Source organism: Penicillium rubens (genome assembly GCF_028828025.1).
Source record: "Penicillium rubens strain IBT 27055 chromosome Unknown utg000001l_segment0_segment0, whole genome shotgun sequence".
In the NCBI taxonomy this organism is placed as follows: Eukaryota; Fungi; Ascomycota; class Eurotiomycetes; order Eurotiales; family Aspergillaceae; genus Penicillium; species Penicillium rubens.
In genome coordinates, this window is record NW_026890599.1 from 64,160 (window position 1) to 82,289 (window position 18,130).

Sequence of the window (18,130 nt, forward strand, 5' to 3'; positions counted from 1 at the left end):
CTTTCACTGAGTGAGTATGCGTTGTTCCGATTGATAATCATGGGATTGGTAAGATGGGGGCTGAAAATTCATGAAACTAAGGGCAAGGCTTCCCGTCTGACCGGCAGAATACTCTAAATCTAGGTGGCGCTGATAATTGATCAATTGTGTTTATAGACAAGAGCTTTGCCGCGGTTTACCTAGCTTCATTTGAAGCCCCCTGCTCGCCTTCCCCATTGTCTGAATTGTCAAATCCCTCATCATATACCTCCGAATTTAGATCCCTCCCTTGGATTTTCAACTTCTCCATTGGTAAATACACAAACAGCATGCGACACCATTCAGTGTTACTTCGGTTGCGGAACGAATGTGCAGTACCCCTTTGCACACTCACATCGCCACGACCCATACGTCGACTCGCACCCGAGTCCAGTACGAGATCAACCTCCCCCTCAATTATCACTCCATAGTCGACGCTCACTGTCCGATGCATTGGCGTCGCCTTTCCCGGACGGAGATCAATCAGACGGAAAACGGTTCCGTTATCGACTGTGATTCCAGGAGGTTGATGTAGGAACTCGTCGTACATGGCGACGTCCGCCTCAGCGTCAACCGAGGCCGGCATACTGGTCGTAGCGTATAGCAGGGCAATCTCGCCATCGTCCCCAGTCGGTGTCGACGGAAGGTAGTCCGGAACTTGGGCATGGGAAAGAAATACTGATTCGCCCTCGGTATTGTGGGTGGTGATGTAGCGGCGGATATAGGGGAGGGGGTTCTTTTTGTAAGGCATAATGAGATGATAGAGATGACATCTGAGGTATTAGGTCAGGTGTTCACCAAAGGTAGTGAGTCTGGAATTGGGAAGTTGTAAATATATCCCCGAGGAAATGTTCTCACATCATGGTGGCATCATTTTATAGATGCCCAAGTAGGATTAAGCATAATTATGTTCCAAGGTCGAGCGAAACTCAAATTGGCCACCCACGATGTACCTAGGTATTCTATCCATGGCCTTTCGTTATTATGTGCCCAAATTTGGAGTTCAAATGGTTCTCCAACATGCGTTTATGCCCATCCGACACCTTCATCTTGTCCTTTATGCTACTAGCCAATTTCTCAATGCACTCATCTAGGCTAGGGCCACCCTCAAATGTCTGATCGTTCTTTTTAGTGGCAACTGCTTCCTCCCAGAGATCGTTCAAGTCCTCTCCCCACCCAAGTGCATCAGCCAATTGACGAACACCATCGTCGCAACTTCCGAGGATGCACACATCGTCGTCTCGATTGCCCAGGTCTCCTGCTTTTTCATTGTTGATCAAAACACGAGGAATGCCCCGTCTTACTAGCCTTGGCAGCCTAGAGCAAGGTGCCACACGCAGACTAGTTCCCATGACAAGCATCAAGTCCGCCTCTAGGACTTCTTTCTCTTTTTCATCAAACTCAGCCGAGAGAGATTGCCCAAAGAATACAACATCTGGCTTAACCGCACCCCCGCATCCCGTATCAAGACAATAGGGCACTTCACCCGTGCGGATGGCTTTGTTCATGAGATCGTCGGGATATGACGACTTGCATTTATAGCAATGCTGACTCTTCCAGTTCCCATGAGTCCACAGAACCTTATCGGGAGGAACCCCAGCATCTTGCTCAAGCCCATCGATATTCTGAGTGAAAACAAAATGGAGCAGATTTTTCTTTGCTAGAAGTGCCAGGAAAGCATGGGTGACGGTCGGTTTAAGATTTCCCGGGTGACGTGCCCGGGCGATCGCGTAGAATGGCTCAGGCGTGTGAGAGAAATAATTGACATGAAAAATGGCCTCCGGGTAAGGAAGCCGCAGCGGAGCAAGCTTGTCATAAAGACCAGTATTTGGAGATCTGAAATCAGGGATCCCGGCGCCAGTACTGATACCAGCGCCAGTCAAGACGACGATTCGGGTGGCTTTTCCAGTCTTGATCCGGTCGACGATTGACTGAATGTCGGGTTCCATACTAGCCTTTATATGACGTGAGGTATCGTCAGACATAACTTCGAATTTGGGTATTGTGTGCCCCGGGGAGTGGATGGAAGTAAATGATTGTTTTGATCTTCGAGCCTCAAAATAGAGGGGTCTCTGTGGGCGCCTTACTGCCTTAGGTTGCCAAGTAGAGCCTCATCATCCATACACGTCATATGTTCATTGTCCTGTGAGCCCGACAGGAAACATCATCCCTCATTACTCGCTTGGCAAAGCAACATTTGTCAACTCTGTGAGCAAGTTTGTCCAGTCCGGCGTATTCAGCTCGACGTTGGCGCTGCTTTCTAACATTTCCGTCCATATGTCTTCAAGAGGTAACGGATCGAGCAATGCATCTGTTGGATGGTTGACCGTCGATTGACCATTGGAAATATCGAGAGGAAATGTGATGCTCTTGGAACCCAACGAAACAGGCGTGGGGATACCCGGCTGTGGAGTACTGGCTGTTGCGGCAGTTGAATTCAAAGATGTAGAGGGCTCCTGCAAGTCGCGAGAGCTTACTCTTTTTTCGTGCTTCCAGTGCCTTCGTAAGATCTCCATCATGGCCTTTATTCCTTCACATGCGATGGGCGAGGATTGTTGTGCCCGGCTGAGCATTCGACAAGCGTCGAGCACTTCCTCTTTTCGCCTCTCGGCCAGAATGTCATCCCAGTTGAAACACACATCTATCAGAAGGATGGCAGCTGCCATGAACACATGGTGCATGACTGCCCATACGACCGAGCTGTGTGGTGTAAACACAGGCTCTTCCTCGTCCATGATGCGTTTCACCTCGAGCACCTTGCGCGTAGACTGAAGAGATACGACATGGGAATAGGAATATTTGGGATCCTTTGCTCCACGCACAAAATAGTGGCGATGCAAGCGGCAGAACCGTGAATGGTAACCCTGTTGTACTAGAGCTCGCTGCCATGCAAGAGTTGGTCTCTCACGATAGATCGCTGAGTATTCGCGCTGGGAGGCTTGATCAAAGCGAAAGAAACTGGGAATCTCAGCACGTACCTGCTGGAGCTTTTGGTCGAGCTCGAGTATCTTCTCATAGGGCACCTCTTGTCCATGCAAATGGTAGTATGACGTTTCGTCCACTATTTGGCGACACACAACAGCCAGTCTCAATCGACATAGACTATATGAGATTGCGGTGGGAGTAGACAGAGGAACACCATTCTCACTATGGCCGATTTCCTCATCCTCGACATTGAGAGGCACTTGTACAATCATATGTTGAGGTTGGATCGAGTACGTCCACTCTTGGGGTCCGCTCAAAAATCCTATCAACCTTGAGATATCATCAGTCATAGTACCGGTGAGATCTCTCCCTAACAACGTACCAGTCGTATGCTGCCAAGTCCCACCACAACCGTCGTTTGAGTTCAACATTGGTTTTATCAAATCCTGTTTCCAAGCGCTCAGACAAAACTCGAGGGCCGTCCACAATGTGAAGCCCCATGCTAATGGCCTGACCCACGAATGACCTATGCACAAATAACGGGCTCACGGAGGAGGGAAAGTTCATGTTGGACAGATGATGACCAATGATCATAGTGGCTTGCAGTCCCTCGAGGGTGGGATAAGGGATATAATTGCTCTGGATCAATGCTGCCCCTGCCAAAAATGTGCTTTCCTGACTGAATGGTTCTGCGTGCTCGGACGACTCCGTTAGGAGTTGGTAATACAGGGCGGCGGCTGTGATACTAAACAGAAGCGCAGTGTGGGCCAAATTGAAAGACTCATTTCGCGCGACATTCTCGTAAATTGTCTCAATCTGTCGTTCCACTTGACTGGGTATGATGAGATGATACTGGAAGTCAAGGTATTTACAATAATACCGAAATAGACTCAGAGCTTCTACCTTCGGTGGCAGATACAATGGCAGATAGATAGTCGCCGGATTTGCACGAGATGCGTGCCGTTCGCGCATTGGAGGAAGTCGAACACCGGGTGTGGTATGTTGGTGTGAAGGTGAGCGCTCGGGTTCCCGGCGCTGGGAGAGCTCCGCCCTCAGCGTGGCGGGGACTGCACTCGGAACGCGATGTCCCATAACGATCGCCTCAAGCCGATCGGCCGTCAAAAGGGGCTCATCTCCATTGCGACTTTGTGTCTCCGTCTCCTGCCGTGGAGTCCACTGTAGCGCCCGAGGTGGCTCAGACACGCGATCGTCCAACATGGGCCTCTGATATGTTTGGCTCGTGACTTGTACAGGCGTTGTAGCCGGACCGTAGCCGCCATAGCTGCACTCCAATTTCCGCGCGGAGCAGCTACTGCATGGGAGTCCTCTGTCGCACTTCAACTTCTTCTTTCGACAGGACTCGCAGGAAACGGGGTCTTGCCGAGTCTGTCTCTTCGAGCCTGGAGTGGTGACTCTAGCATCCAGTCTTCGCTTCATGTTGTCAAGTTTTTTCCGAAATGGTTCAACAGCAGTTTGAGCAGCGAAAGCAAACAACAAACAAACTTCGCGGTTGGTTTGTACAGGAGACGTGTAGATGCCCGTCCGGAGCTCCCGCGGTCTCTCCGAGACGCTAAACCATGTTCGGTCAATTCTTCCTCCGGGCATCTACATAGTAGCCCGGAGGCTCCGAGCGCCGTTCTTTTAAGATGTAATTAATCGGACCTTCTTATAAAGGCCATGGTGCTGCGCAGTAATTTTGGTTCAAATCAGAGCCATTGCATTTTTAGATTGGTATGCTCAATTCCACGGCCTTGAGAGTCCCATTGACCGGTAAAATGTCACCAAAGGATAATCGTCCAACTGAATACACGTACGTGACATGATGCTTAAAGCGACAATATATCTTACCGCTGACTCTTCTAGGCCCCGGGCATGCCTTGTCATATTCGGCGCCTTCACGTGTGCTTTTTGCACGGTGGGCTTCATGAACTCGTTCGGTATCTTCCAAGAGTACTATACAAAGAATCAGCTATCCTCAAGTCCCACATCTACCATCGCATGGCTGGGGGCGATAGCAATATTTCTTTTGTTTGCTATATCTGTTGGAGCAGGAGCAATGCTGGATATTTTTGGGCCAACGGTAAGGATACTCTTCCTTGATCGTTGGGAAAGAAACTAATAATCCATTTGAACAGCTCATGGTATATGTTGGTTCATTCGGGTGTGTTTTTGCACTTATGATGACTTCACTATGCCACGAATTCTATCAATTTCTACTCGCTCAGGGTGTCGTATTAGGTATTTCCATGGGAATGGCGACATGGCCAATGCTTGCATTGGTCGGACAATACATCAAAGTGAAGCGCGCTGCGGCAATGGGGATTGTTCTTGGGGGTTCATCACTCGGCGGAATTATCTGGCCCATCGCAATCGACAGACTGATTAACCATCCCAACATCGGGTTTCCCTGGACCATGCGAATTGTCGGCTTTATCATGATTCCTTGCTTCACATTCTCATGCGCAGTTGCCAAATCTCCAAAGAAAGCTACGACAAATGCTGAGAGTCGTGATTTGAATCAGGCAAGAGGCGAAAATACCACTGAACAAAAGGACGCACCGCAGAGTCACAAGGTAGAGGCCCTGGCCCTTTGGCGAAAGCCATCCCTGCAGCTACTGTGTCTCGCCATGTTCATCATATACTTTGGCATGTTCGCGCCGTTCTTCTATACGACGTCCTATGCGGTTGGTAAAGGTTTCTCGACATCCCTAGCATTCTATACTGTTTCTATTGTGAACGGCGCTTCGTTCTTCGGTCGAGTCCTTCCTGGCATCGTGGCTGATAAGTACGGAAAATTCAACTGTTGCATCGTTGCCACTATAGCCTCGGGGATTATTGCAATGTGCTGGACCAAGGTGACATCCGTGACCGGTCTGGTAATCTGGTCCGCTGCATACGGCTTTGCATCTGGTGTGAGTTAGCCTCAGTTGATAGCAAGCTTCGAATACTGACTAGATATGTAGGGCATTTTATCCCTCCAGCAAGCTTGTGCCGCCCAGGTTGCTACTCCTAGCACTCTAGGCTTGGCAATCGGCACTGTGTCAGCTTCCACAGCTCTATCGTATGATTGCCATTTCTCGAAAGGATAATGTGAGATGCTGATAAAAGCTCCAGTGCCATGGCGAATGTTCCCATCAGTGGTGCTCTAGTTGAACGATATGGGTATGTTTCTCTGTCAATGTTCTCAGGGGCATCCTTGCTTCTAGGTGGTGTCCTCTTGATTGCTGCGCGTCTGTCACAGAACAGGCAGCTTCGAGCTATCGTCTAATGTTTGGCCATCAGGCCGAGGTTCCGCCTTCCTATTTAATACTCTAGCCTACTCTCTGGGGGACGGGTGTTCTAGAAGTTAATCCACAAGCGGTGCCGGGCCTTAAGAGAGGTGTAATGTAGCCCAGAGATTACTGTGGCTCGAAGATGGCTTCATCGGATATAGATTTGCTGTATTAGAAATAATCTTTGGGGCCGAATCTAATAAATATTTCCTACGCTTATCAGGTTAGTTATTCGAGGAAATGATGATAAATGCCGGAAAGGCCGCCGCCTAGAGACACCCATTGCCTCACTTCCTCGCTGGTATTATTTCTATTGGGTACGTAACAACTTATATAGGCCTGGGATTCTTTGAAAGTTCAAGCTTGCTTGCAAATACATCTTTTCTGTATACTATCTATTGTGTTGGCTCGTGTATTTTCCAGTTATGAAGGGATCCTGGAGACAGCCAAAAATATATTCTCATTTGTTGCCAAGCTGGCGATTGGGCAATCTGTTGGTGCTTCAAATCGTAGCCTTCGATCCCAGAGCATATATACAAATAAATAAAAAAACAAGTTCCAACGTTCCCAAGTGGTCCCGTTATAAGCAAGTGAAAATCAGTTTAGCCCGAGGTAACGTGAAGGGGGCCGTTGCCGTCATCAACAGGGCAACCGTCGCTGTCGGAATCGAATTCAACGACACAGCTCGAGTCCTGACCAATAGCGATACCAATGAAAGTAGTATCGGTCTGTCCCTTGGCGCTACCGAGGCTGTTTCCATCACCGTCCTTGACCTCGCAGGTGTCAGGGTGTCCTCCAAAGTCAGACTTGCACTTGAACTTGCGTGGGGTTGCCCAGCAGTCGCCCTCGATTGTGAACTCGCGGCCGTCACCGGTGTTGTAACAGGGAGAGTGGTTATCGGGATAGGCCTGGTCGTAAACAGCTTCGCCGGCCTGGTTTATAATCGCAAAGCCTTTGAAGTGGCCGTTGGTGTTGCCGCCGGCAGGACCGGAAATCGTCGAGAAGTCGCCGCTTGACCAGACGACCTTCAGGCGCTCCGCGTAGACGGTTGTAGAGGTAGCCATCAGGCAAACAAGGATGTTGCGGAGAGAAGGCATAGTGAAGAGAAAAACAGAAAATCGAGTTTTCAGAGTAGAAGGTACTTGAGAGTTCGTTGTTCTTGATGTTCTTCTCTTGTCGGTGGCATCTGGAGGCCCTTTATACCTGCCCCGAGTTGTCCCCCTGCCACTGGAAGCTGCCTCCATGCCCAGTCAGATGGCAACATGAGATGATCTACAGTGTTTTTCTCAATGACCATATTCCAATTGAGGAAATCTTAACGAAGTATCTGGCGTCGATACCTGTAGGTGACGCAACGTTGGAAGGCGCTGATAGCTGTCTGCCTTGACTGGGAGACTTGCGGGAAAAGGAGAACCGGGTTATGCCGTAGAAACATATAGTGCACACTTTGTACGGAGTAGTTTGATTGGCTTCAGACATTGGGGGCTTAAATATGGAGTCGAGCCTTGCAAGTTTGGGCTGCAGATCGGCAAGCTGAAGTGGATAACTGTCCAATTTGGTGGCCGTTGACAATATGATCGACATAGTCATTCGATCTGGCTCTTCAATGATTATCTCGCCCCCAAAAAATGTCAGCACTAATGCACGCTAATAAAGCAGGGCCAAGTTCTATTTTACTTCTTTTTGGATCCTGATTCATGCTATGGCTAGCCCATCCCGTTGCATTCCTGTCTCGCCTTTCTCTTAGACGCCTATTTTCATATACTGGAAAAATGCTTTTCTTTGGACGATCTGCGCCAAAGTGCCTTGCCGTTGTTTGAGCGATGCTGGTGAGAGTATTACCCGCCTAAATGGCTTTCTTCAAATCCCGAACGGTTGAAGTACTCTGTCGACATTTGGACATACTGAAGTACCTCTCATATTTCCAGCCATCTAAACCCAGTGCAGCCTCATTGAGCGTTCAATGTAAGTACTAGCTGCTAATATTTACAGCGGGAGGGATTTACATGATCCTTTACTGGTCTGATGGGCAAGCAACTACATCTATATATATTTGTCCCTGGCTATATATAGCAAAGTGCTCTCTACGGACTATGCTTTTTACCGTTCTTGTACATTCTAAGTATTAGTCTACTCCCGTTTGTATTCGTTATCCTTTTCGGGTATAACACTGAGAAGAAAGAATACTGGTTTAAGAAGCAATCTAAAAAGAGCAACCCAAAACACACTGCCTTGGGCCAAATAGACCACATTATTAAAACATTACGCGAACAAGGACAGCGACCACATGAGCGGTTGGCTATTTCATATACACATACGTAAACTGTGTCAGTTGTTGGAAGAACCAAGAGTCTTGCTGAGTCCATTCAGCAAAACTGAGGTTCGTTCACTTCCGTTGTGGCCAGGCATCGTACAGTCCCTCAAAGACTGTCACATCGCCAAATGTCGCTTCTCCCTCTCCGTTGTGGAAGAATTTAATGTCAGTCGAGTTGGCGTACCAGGACCTGCATACTGTTAGTTGCTGACCAGTCTCCAGGAACAAGACAAACTTACCGAGCCCAGGTGCCCAGAGCAAAGCGTCCGTTCGCATAAACTTCGAGTATTCCATTATCCACCACGACGGTGAGCTCCAACGTCTCAACCTTTTCTTTACCATTTTCCAAGACGTCAAAGAGGCGCAGACGACCCGCCTCGTTGTCACTGAGAATTCCATGAGTGGTTTTCGACGCGGCACTTGTGTTGCTGCGGTCGACGATGATAGACTCATTGGAGAATTGGTAGTAGATACTTGTAGCTTCAAGACCAGAGGACAAGACCTGGAAACCAGCTTGAATACCAGAGTCGCGGGCGGTGGCGGGGAAAGAGATGTTCGCTGTCATAGCAAAGAACTTGCTCGAGGGTGAGGTGTTGAATGGCACCGACCCAGCCTTTGACAAGGTCCTACCAGACTCGACAAAAGACGGGCCGGATGTGAGAGCGCTGTAAGTCTCCCTGGCAAGTGAAATTCCCATTGTTTCGAGGTCGAGTTGACCAGCACCTTCGCGGGACACGCGCCACGATGTGAACTCCTCGCGCGCCAGCTTGTTATCCACCACGTTGGGGATAGTGCGGATATTCAGCTCTCGTGGCAGCAAGAGGGCGCCGGTCCAGTTTTGTTGAGCGGTAGGGAATCCCTTCGCTAGCTCAAATAGGTCTCCAGTGAGCCAGATGGTCGAAATAAAACGATCGGGGGCACCGCTCTTTTTGGATGCCTGAGAGCTCGCCGGCAAGATCTGGCCTGCAGCAGCATACCCAGAGAGACCCCAGTCAAGTACACCCGCCATGGTTGGCTTGAAGGTGACGGAGCCCTCATTTGTGACATTTCCAGACACCCACAGCATATCGTGAATTGAAGAGACTTGAGGAACGATGGGTTGGCCCGAACCCTCAGTACCGAGAGTCATGAAGATTTCGCCGTCCTTGCTGTACCCCTCCGCATTCAGGGAGAAGACATTGCCAACCTCAAAATTGAAGCCCCATCCTCCGGCCCAGTCACCGTTGCCCCAAGTGGTATTGACGGGCTCATTCCACCATTGACCGAGATATTCCCAGTATTGGAAACCAGCGTCATGCTGACGGTAGAGGAACGAGCAAGGTCCGACATCGTGGACACCGCCCGTGATGGTGATATACCAGGTTCCTTCGGTGCTGTTGACAGATTTGTCCAGAAGGGGACTCTGGAAAGCGTAGGGGTCACGGAAAGCGGTGATGTTCACGGCAAATGGAGGCGCTGGGATCACGGGCCCTTGGTTGAGCTTGGTGAAGTTGCGTCCACCGTCATAGGAAACGGCCAAGGATTGTGTCTCACTTCCCCGGGTGTAGGGGATGGACCAGTGAATTGGGAGATACGAGACAGAGGTATATATAAGGGTTGGCATACCGTCGATACCGTTCGGAATGACGGAGCCATCAAAGACAGCAAGAGGGTCGTTCTTTCCTCCCGCGGTGATTGACGGGCCACCATCGGGATTGAGGTCCTTATAGGTAACGAGATCATCGGTTGTAGCTGCCGAAATTCCATCGTGAAGCCAACCCACATGGAAGAGACCAGTCTTCGGGTCGGTGTAATGGGCGCACGGATCACCTAGCTTGCCAGATGGAGGCAGGAGATGGGCTCTGGGTCTCCATGTGTCGAAAAGGGATGCATTCGACAACGTACTGAGGTTTGGTGGTGCCGAGTTATAGTCGATCTGGGGATTGGCAGCCAATGCCCGGTGGGCTAAACCCACGGTGATTGCAGTTGACAGCTTCATGGTGCAGATCTTGGATAGCTTCATGAGCTTTCCCCGGGATATACGTACTTTTATATGTCTAATATGCCCAAGATAAATTGACCGAGATTAGATGAATATGGGAGCCAATAGAAATAGCACCTCCATCAATACTCCATTAATATGGATCGAGTTGCGAAGCTCATTTCCTCTTTGGATGTAGTCGGCAGATTCCATGAGCCAACGGTAAAACCGCGGGGAAACCCCGGCTGACAGTTTCCCCGATGTAAACATATATTACCCACCCGGGCAGTTAGGTAGTTCGAAATGATTCTACTTGATTTGGTTGTGTGGGTTTAAGGGAATATTTCATATTCCGTATTAAAGTAGGATATCAAACAAAAGAATAGATGTTCTGAAAGTCCTAGCCCCTACAACTTAACTTGATGGTGGCTTCGGGCATTAGGTACCTGGTAGGTGCCTAGTAGGTCCCTGGAGGATCAATAAAGCCTACGCTGTCCTACTGCAGGTGATAGTATCCAGTTCTGTGCGTCGATCGCGAATCATGATCGTGTCCGATGACATATCAATGACCAGAAAGTGTTCCGAGGTTCCGGCGGGATTCAATGTCCCCTGAGACAAAGGAAATTGCTCTATGACCAGACGAAGAGATATTTCAGCTGTTATTGACGATTCCTTGGATAACCGTAATCTGTTATGTCGATCGGTGTACTAGCTCGTTTCCAGATCTCATCGTTGTCAGTTGATATCCATCGCCCTGTCTTCAAAGCGATACGACACACTCGGCCCGGAGTTTATACCCAATGCTGGGCCTGGGAGAGACTTCTCCACAAAAGAAAAAGGACCAGTGAGCGGGTACTATACCTAGGTAGCATGTTAACCTCGCGTTTGGTTCATCTTCATCCCGTATCGGCAGTTCCACTCACCTACTTTGAATGCCTTATAAGTCCTTTTCTTCTCGCTGTTATAGCTGGGATAATGGTCATTCGCCATATAGGGAAAGCATGTTGGCATTACCACTCTACGACAATGAAGGCAGGAGAAAAGCATAAGTACAGAGGAGCGGCGGAGTCTCAACGCGATTTAATTCGCATAATGGGAATTCCCTGCTGTTGGTACTCCTAGGCTATTCTGATTGAAGCAGCTAGGGCAGGCTTGCCGGATCCTGGAATACCTTTGACCCACAACAGGCCATTTTCGTCCCCTTGGTGCCATTGTTGATAGGCTTTGTGGTGGTGAGCCGTTTTCCTGTCCCCGCAAGATATGCGAGGTGATGCGTAGAGTATTCACTTCGCTCCTCGTCATATGCGGTTGGCTGAAGCCAGTTCCTGATCTCAACAATGTCGGTGGGAGGGAGGGGAAGGATATGGTCCACGTTGTAGCCGCGAACATCACCTAGGACAACCAGAACTGGATCATTTCCATCGGAGGTTGAAGAGGACATAAATTTTAATGTCCACTTGTCGACGTTTGTAGAGGGAAAGGTGAAGACAAAGGGGGTTGGACCCCGCTTTAGCTTGGGATTCTCAGCTAACTAACGCTTTTTACAGCCCTGAGAAGCAGAATGCATAGCGATTCTCTAGCAAAAGGTTCACGTTAATAGGTATCTGGCACCTGCTGCGAGTGTGATGAGTGTGAGCAGGCGACGGCATGATAGCGGCAATTTGGCAATTGTCAGCTGATATGGCGGGACATGGGGTATTTCGTCGGGAAGTTGCCTAGGTTCAGTTCTCACGGGGCAGAAAATTAGTAGAAAACGCAAGCTGGGTAGGAAATCATGAATCTGGGTGATGAGAGAGGGAGAGAGAGGAAGGAAGATGAATGCTGGGAGGTGGAAGACCATATCCCGCCTTAGGCATAAACGCTGGCTCCACATGAACATCTATAGATCAGATCATACCATAGCATTCAATTGGGTTCATTTGGTTCAATCCCATACTTAGAAAAATATATACCTCGCTTCCAAATATCCTAGCGAAGCATAATCCTAACCAGATATCCATACACACATCCAATCATAAGGTGAGCCAACAAGCCTAAATCTTATCCGAAGAGTACAAACGAATAGGCACGCCAAGATCATGCGACATCGTCAGGTTAGATAGCTTAATAGGCTCCTGTCGAGGATGGGGGTCCGCGTTTTCGAGGGTATCGAAGTGCTGCATCAGACGAACGACGGTGTAGCTTGCCTCAGTGAGAGCGTATTGTTCTAAGTGATTAATTGTTAGCCAGTCACTTGGAGTGTTCTTCAATTTCGTCCGGGAACAGACGAGGATCTGCACAACTTACGTCCAAGACAGATGCGCGGCCCGCCATTGAAAGGAAGGTATTCCCAGCCATGCTTCGCATTTTCCTCCCAGCGCTCGGGCCGGAAGGAAGTCGCGTCCTTGCCCCATAGATCGGTCCGGCGGTGCATAGCGTAGACGCTGTAGGCAACCATCGTACCCTTCTTGATATAGACCGGGGATTGCTGGTCAACGCCACCGCCGAGTGGTAGGGAGGTGTCTTTTGTCGAAACGCGGAAGTTGACAGGGACGGGAGGCTGGAGACGAAGAACTGGATTTTTTGGAGTTAGTTGGATAAGTATTCACTGACAGAGTGTACCAGTATCGACCACAGCATCGACTGACCTTCGTTCAACACATATCGCAGATAAGGGATATCCTTCAACTTGGTTTGAGTCATTTCCGACCGCGGGTTCTTCGCGTCTCCGAACACCTCCACGATCTCGCGGCGCAGCCGGTTCCACACGTTAGGGTGACGCGAAAGGTAGAAGAACGTCGAGCTTAGCAGACTGGCCGTGGTATCGCGACCAGCCAATAGAATATTGAGCATGTTATCGCGCAGCATTTTTGGGTCATCGGTGTCGGCCGCCAGTGCTTCGAGGAAGATATACCGACCGTCGGTCTTCTTTTCGGGGTTACGTTTCGACTCGAGAGCGAGATTGACATAGTGATCGACGACTTCGTGAACCTGTCGACTTGCCTCGCGGAATTCCTTGGGATTGACAACCCAGTACAGGCCCTGGGCGCGACTCCGTGCAGCGAGATAATCCTGAGCGGTTCCAAAGGCGTTGGCGAAACCTTGTGCGCTACCGACGGCACATTTTTCCAACACACCTGTCTTCCCCGAGGGGGGAAGCATGCACCCTACCGATTCCCCAAATAGGAAGTGCGTTGCCGAGTCTAGGGTCAGCAGGAAAAATAAACGTTGGATGTCGAAACTGCTCCTGTCCTTGGGGATAAGGTCGATCAAGTTGGAGATGTGGTCATCCAACATAGAAAGATCGGCGACCTGTATCTTGTGTCAATGAAGTGTCGTGCAATCCGACATATCGGAAAGTTTACTTGGTCCCTAGTGAACTGCGGGCGTAATAATCCGCGCGCATGAGACCACCCCGCACCATCGAGAGTGAAGATGCCATCGCCCAGGAGTGGGTAGAATTGCTGGTGTCGTGTTCCAAGAGAAAAATCTTTGAATCGGGTAGCGAGAATTGCCTTGACATTTTCAGGCTCGATAGTGGTGATTAGATTGCGAGACAGGAATGTCTGTTTGTAGGTATTTCCATAGACAGCATATTCGTTGTAGAGATGCTCGATCCAGCGCTTTTCGCGGACAGCCTTGCTCAAGCGAATAAAACCTGGAATACCGAAGAACCCCGAGGAGCCCGAACGGGCAGGCTTGCAGTGTAAGGCTTTTGATTGTTTACGGTGGTGATGTAGTTGTGCGAAGTAGCGTACGACCAAGAAGGCCACAGACAGCGTACCAACCAAGGTAACTGCAGGGCTGAACAACATTTTGTCTGTTATCTCCATGAACTGAAAGAATTGAAAGAAAACGAGCAATTAAATATGTGAGATGGAAATTTAATTCACAGAATGCTATATGTCCACGGCCTCGGTAGAGCTCCACGTGAGAAAAGACGGGGAGGATCGCAAGCTGATTCGAAAGGGGAATAGTGTCAAAAGGAGAAAATCCAAAGTCAAAATGAGTCACGATATCCGTTGAACGTTGAACATTTGTCAAGGTTTAACGAGTCTTGGCTTTGAAACATCCAAGCCACTCTTTCAATGCCGTTTGAAAATATCCCCGAGAAATCGCCCCAGGTACAAAGGCCGTGTGGAAATCAAAGCAGTGCTCCGCCTTCTGCATGATGTAGCCGAAGATCGTATTTTCCTCCGTCTCCACATTGCACTTGGGGATCTCTGTCGTCAGAGTCACACCCTGTGGGCCTAACCGTGTCTCCGCGAGGGGAGACAAAGTCCGCCACGGATCAAACTGGCCGCCGCTCCAGTAAACGTTGGACGGACGAATAGACCATCCGCCGGTCTCCGCATTGGTCGCCTCGGTCTGCGGGTGTTTGGGGAACAGACCCTTCGCAACAGCCTCCGGGAAGAATCTGTTGCAATATTCCTGTGCATATTCGAGGGTCTGGTATTTTGACAGCAACGAGTGAGCTCCGAAGTTATTGGTTTGGAAGTATCCCCATTCAGTGCAGTACTGCCATGTCCAGCTGATGGTGTCTGGATTGGCGGATGGTGGTCCCAGATCGCACTCGAGCGGTTCGCTGGTTTCAAGCTTTTTGCAGTTGGTCTTCATATTCATATTGACTACCTGTGTGAAAACCGGCCATGACGCATATCGCTCCGCGACATACTTCTTCCCCCGGGTCGGAGCGAATCCTTCAGAGGGTGCCGCTGCGCTAGTCTTCGGGTCGGTCTCCATGTGTTCGCAGAATGACTCCAGGCTGCCCACACCACCTCCCATACCGTAAGACTGGAAAAAGTTGTAAATCGTCACGAGTGCGGCGGTGAAATCTCCGTTGCTGTTCTTTTCGGCGCCTTCACCGAAGAATTCCCGCTTGATGGCCGCTGCGGCCGATTCGCTCTTGGAGAGTTGCTCGTCGATATACTCCAGTGCGGCCTTGATGTCCCTGGTGCAGTTCAAGTGTCCATATGTAACCATGCCGTCATACACCTGGTCAAAATAGACACTCATGTCGATTCGTGCTTCGACGGGGGCGGACGAAGCGAAAGCAGCGTAAATAGTATCGGGATACGATTGACGGGTAAACGCCGCGCGCATGCCAGCGTACGAGCCTCCGACCATGACCCATGGTGTTCCAGCTGGAGTCAGGTCCACATCGCTGTAATCTTGGCGAGTGAATTGGGCCGCAAAGTATGGTATGTCTGCCAGAGCCTGCTTATTGTTGAGATACTGGAGATGTTCAGGCTCCATATCCAGGCTGACGTTGTAGGGAAGAGAATCCCCATAGTACCTGGTTTTGGTTAGTTGAGCCCGGGCTTTCACTGGGGAGGGGACACAAACCGGTGCTCCCAAACGATACCAATTCCACCGAACTCTTTAACCAACTGGTAAAAGAACGTGCTCGAATTGCTTAGATAGGTTTGCCCCGCAGGCTCCGCGGTTGATTCGCCCACATCAAACACGAAGATCGGTCCGTCCTCCTTGTAATGCTCTTCGGATACCCAATAGCGGTTCCGATAGTGGCCAACCGAAGAGTTGCTGTGGTCAATTGGGATCTATAAATTGTCAGCATTTATCACCATCTTCGGCATTGGGAAGCATAGACACATACCGAAACATACTCTGCCTCAATGGTCTCATCAAGCTGGGAGTTGGTAACGTCATGCACCGTGGTCTTTTGACCGAGCAGGGTATCTGGATGAATCCCCAGCTCAGCGGAAAGCTTCAGATCCCGCTTGAACTGCGATGTGACAATTCCTGCAGCTGTACCGGACAGCGCAGTCAGGGTTGCAATCCCCTTAACCACAGTTGAGAAATGCATACTGAGAGTGCCTTGGCAGTCTCTCAAACCCCCAGCCTAGGATACACGGATATAGAACAGATTTGGATTATCTCACTGCTGGGTCTCTTATGGAATATATATGCATTACAGAGATAGGTAACAACTGGGAAAATGCAAAATCGGGGTAATAAATGTACCCCGAGAACAATGTGATAAGAACAATATGGTTGCGTTTGTGACAAGGCTGCAGTCATCTGGAACATCAGATGGATTGTGGATTCGGACCTGACAGGATCATGAGTGGACATCGTCAGGCACACCTAAGACATGACCGTCGCGTGCGGCCAGTGAGTGAATGACCAGGGGAAGTGACAATCTAATTTCTAGGCATTTCTGGAGTTAAATGTAACCTACCTAGCACAATTTGAGCTGTATGTCTCGAATTAATTGGGCAGTTACCACATTTACCCCCCGCTTTTACAGTTATCGAGCCTTTCCTGCGGTCAATTAATTGTGCATTGCATTAGTGAAGTAGTTACTCCCTGCTAGCTCAATACTGACTATCACTTCCGGATTAGGCAGGAATGCGACAGATTCAGCGATGAAATCCTGAGATCCGCGATGTCCATAGAATTCGATTAATTGAGTTCCTGTGAGATTTACAACATAGAAACACACTTCCGCATCTGGTTTCACCTAAAAACAGGCACCACGCGATGTCCTTGTCCTATACCCGGTGGATCCCGAGACCGGGTGTGAAAGGCAAGTCGACCATTGGCCATGGAGAAAAGCAACGATCAACCGGACTCCGAACAATAGCCGGGGCTTAGTATTGTTGTGAGCTAATTGTTTAATTAGCTTGCCCATTTCTCTACTCCGTACTCAATTCATGACATTGTTTTGTCTCGGGCTCTCACAATCATGTCTGGAAACGGTAGGAGTTGTGGAATGTTGATCTGGAATGTCGACCTACGTAGAGTTAGGTGGGAAAAAAAGTCCAATTTTGCGCTCATCGTGGAAATACACATGTGGCTTGAATTGACTTGGAAGGATTTATTCCACACGTTTTTCTTCTCGGAGTTCCGGGCGCCCCGTCAACTGTCCAGATGGGCAGTTGGCTCCTCCCCCTCGTTTCCTCTTTTCCTCTTTTCCTCTTTTTTCCCCTTCAAGTCATCATGTGACATGAGCGGTTGCTCTGTGGAATATACCAAACCAAACCAGAGCAATAGTTGTACAATGTTGCCATGATGAATACTGCGTGGGTTTGTGCTAGATCGGTGTGGTGACTAGAGCCACGGGTATCGTAATATATAGACAGGTCGTCTAACTTAGGCTCTAATTTAGCATAATCTAGATTTAGGTACTCCACGAAGTATTTATTCGTTCTCTGAGTCTAATACAAGCATGCCATCTATTCTATGTGAGGTTGTACAACTATTCCTGTCTTGTAGACAATGGACACGGCGGTACGGAGTACAGGGCAGGCATACATGTATACATCGTATATTATACCCAACTATCAACCTTGGAACCTTCGAACCCATCACTGTTCCGAGTAATGACGATAGATAAAACCACACTCAGAACACATTTGGCCGAGAGAAAGAAAGACCCCCTTGCGTCCCAAAAGGGAAGGTAAAACGCGGCCCCTCGGCTCGCCTTCCGCCTATATCAAGTCCCATCCTATCGCTTTTCACCAGGTTTCTCAGTTATGCAAATTGGACTCGGCCCGATCTGCGAATATTTCCAAGGTTCTGTCTGCAGAGTCTGTCAATCTGCTAGAACTAGGAACGTCAACCTTGCTCTATTAAGGGTAACTGGCGTCCAGCACCTCGGCCCAGTTTCCAACTCTATGACCTGCCAGCGTATAACGC

General features: G+C 49.3%; 9 protein-coding genes across 9 annotated transcripts; 1 reads left to right on the forward strand and 8 right to left on the reverse strand.

Moving 5' to 3' along the window:
* Positions 1-175: 175 nt before the first annotated feature.
* Positions 176-769, reverse strand: N7525_000025 (cupin domain-containing protein; the record flags this gene model as incomplete). The annotated part of the gene is made up of 1 exon (XM_002559975.1): positions 176-769. One exon carries the CDS (start codon positions 767-769, stop codon positions 176-178), a length of 594 nt encoding a protein of 197 aa, XP_002560021.1.
* Positions 770-980: 211 nt separating this feature from the next.
* On the reverse strand, positions 981-2,003 carry N7525_000026 (uncharacterized protein; the record flags this gene model as incomplete). The annotated part of the gene is made up of 1 exon (XM_002559976.2): positions 981-2,003. One exon carries the CDS (start codon positions 2,001-2,003, stop codon positions 981-983), a length of 1,023 nt encoding a protein of 340 aa, XP_002560022.1.
* A 189-nt stretch (positions 2,004-2,192) lies between these two features.
* Positions 2,193-4,548, reverse strand: N7525_000027 (Zn(II)2Cys6 transcription factor; the record flags this gene model as incomplete). The annotated part of the gene is made up of 2 exons (XM_002559977.2): positions 2,193-3,273; positions 3,326-4,548. The coding sequence occupies 2 exons, from the start codon at positions 4,546-4,548 to the stop codon at positions 2,193-2,195; spliced, it is 2,304 nt and encodes a 767-aa protein (XP_002560023.2).
* Positions 4,549-4,718: 170 nt separating this feature from the next.
* N7525_000028 (putative MFS monocarboxylate transporter) lies at positions 4,719-6,211 on the forward strand (the record flags this gene model as incomplete). The annotated part of the gene is made up of 5 exons (XM_061211449.1): positions 4,719-4,753; positions 4,807-5,023; positions 5,079-5,855; positions 5,907-6,004; positions 6,058-6,211. 5 exons carry the CDS (start codon positions 4,719-4,721, stop codon positions 6,209-6,211), a joined length of 1,281 nt encoding a protein of 426 aa, XP_061070675.1.
* A 606-nt stretch (positions 6,212-6,817) lies between these two features.
* On the reverse strand, positions 6,818-7,312 carry N7525_000029 (uncharacterized protein; the record flags this gene model as incomplete). The annotated part of the gene is made up of 1 exon (XM_002559979.1): positions 6,818-7,312. One exon carries the CDS (start codon positions 7,310-7,312, stop codon positions 6,818-6,820), a length of 495 nt encoding a protein of 164 aa, XP_002560025.1.
* A 1,289-nt stretch (positions 7,313-8,601) lies between these two features.
* Positions 8,602-10,507, reverse strand: N7525_000030 (glycoside hydrolase family 32 protein; the record flags this gene model as incomplete). Its single annotated transcript, XM_002559980.2, has 2 exons — positions 8,602-8,719; positions 8,769-10,507. The coding sequence occupies 2 exons, from the start codon at positions 10,505-10,507 to the stop codon at positions 8,602-8,604; spliced, it is 1,857 nt and encodes a 618-aa protein (XP_002560026.2).
* Positions 10,508-11,630: 1,123 nt separating this feature from the next.
* N7525_000031 (uncharacterized protein) lies at positions 11,631-11,930 on the reverse strand (the record flags this gene model as incomplete). The annotated part of the gene is made up of 1 exon (XM_061211450.1): positions 11,631-11,930. One exon carries the CDS (start codon positions 11,928-11,930, stop codon positions 11,631-11,633), a length of 300 nt encoding a protein of 99 aa, XP_061070676.1.
* A 592-nt stretch (positions 11,931-12,522) lies between these two features.
* N7525_000032 (cytochrome P450) lies at positions 12,523-14,283 on the reverse strand (the record flags this gene model as incomplete). Its single annotated transcript, XM_002559981.1, has 4 exons — positions 12,523-12,695; positions 12,776-13,042; positions 13,117-13,780; positions 13,834-14,283. The coding sequence occupies 4 exons, from the start codon at positions 14,281-14,283 to the stop codon at positions 12,523-12,525; spliced, it is 1,554 nt and encodes a 517-aa protein (XP_002560027.1).
* A 232-nt stretch (positions 14,284-14,515) lies between these two features.
* Positions 14,516-16,295, reverse strand: N7525_000033 (putative serine peptidase, family S28; the record flags this gene model as incomplete). Its single annotated transcript, XM_002559982.1, has 3 exons — positions 14,516-15,764; positions 15,815-16,029; positions 16,086-16,295. The coding sequence occupies 3 exons, from the start codon at positions 16,293-16,295 to the stop codon at positions 14,516-14,518; spliced, it is 1,674 nt and encodes a 557-aa protein (XP_002560028.1).
* Positions 16,296-18,130: the final 1,835 nt, after the last annotated feature.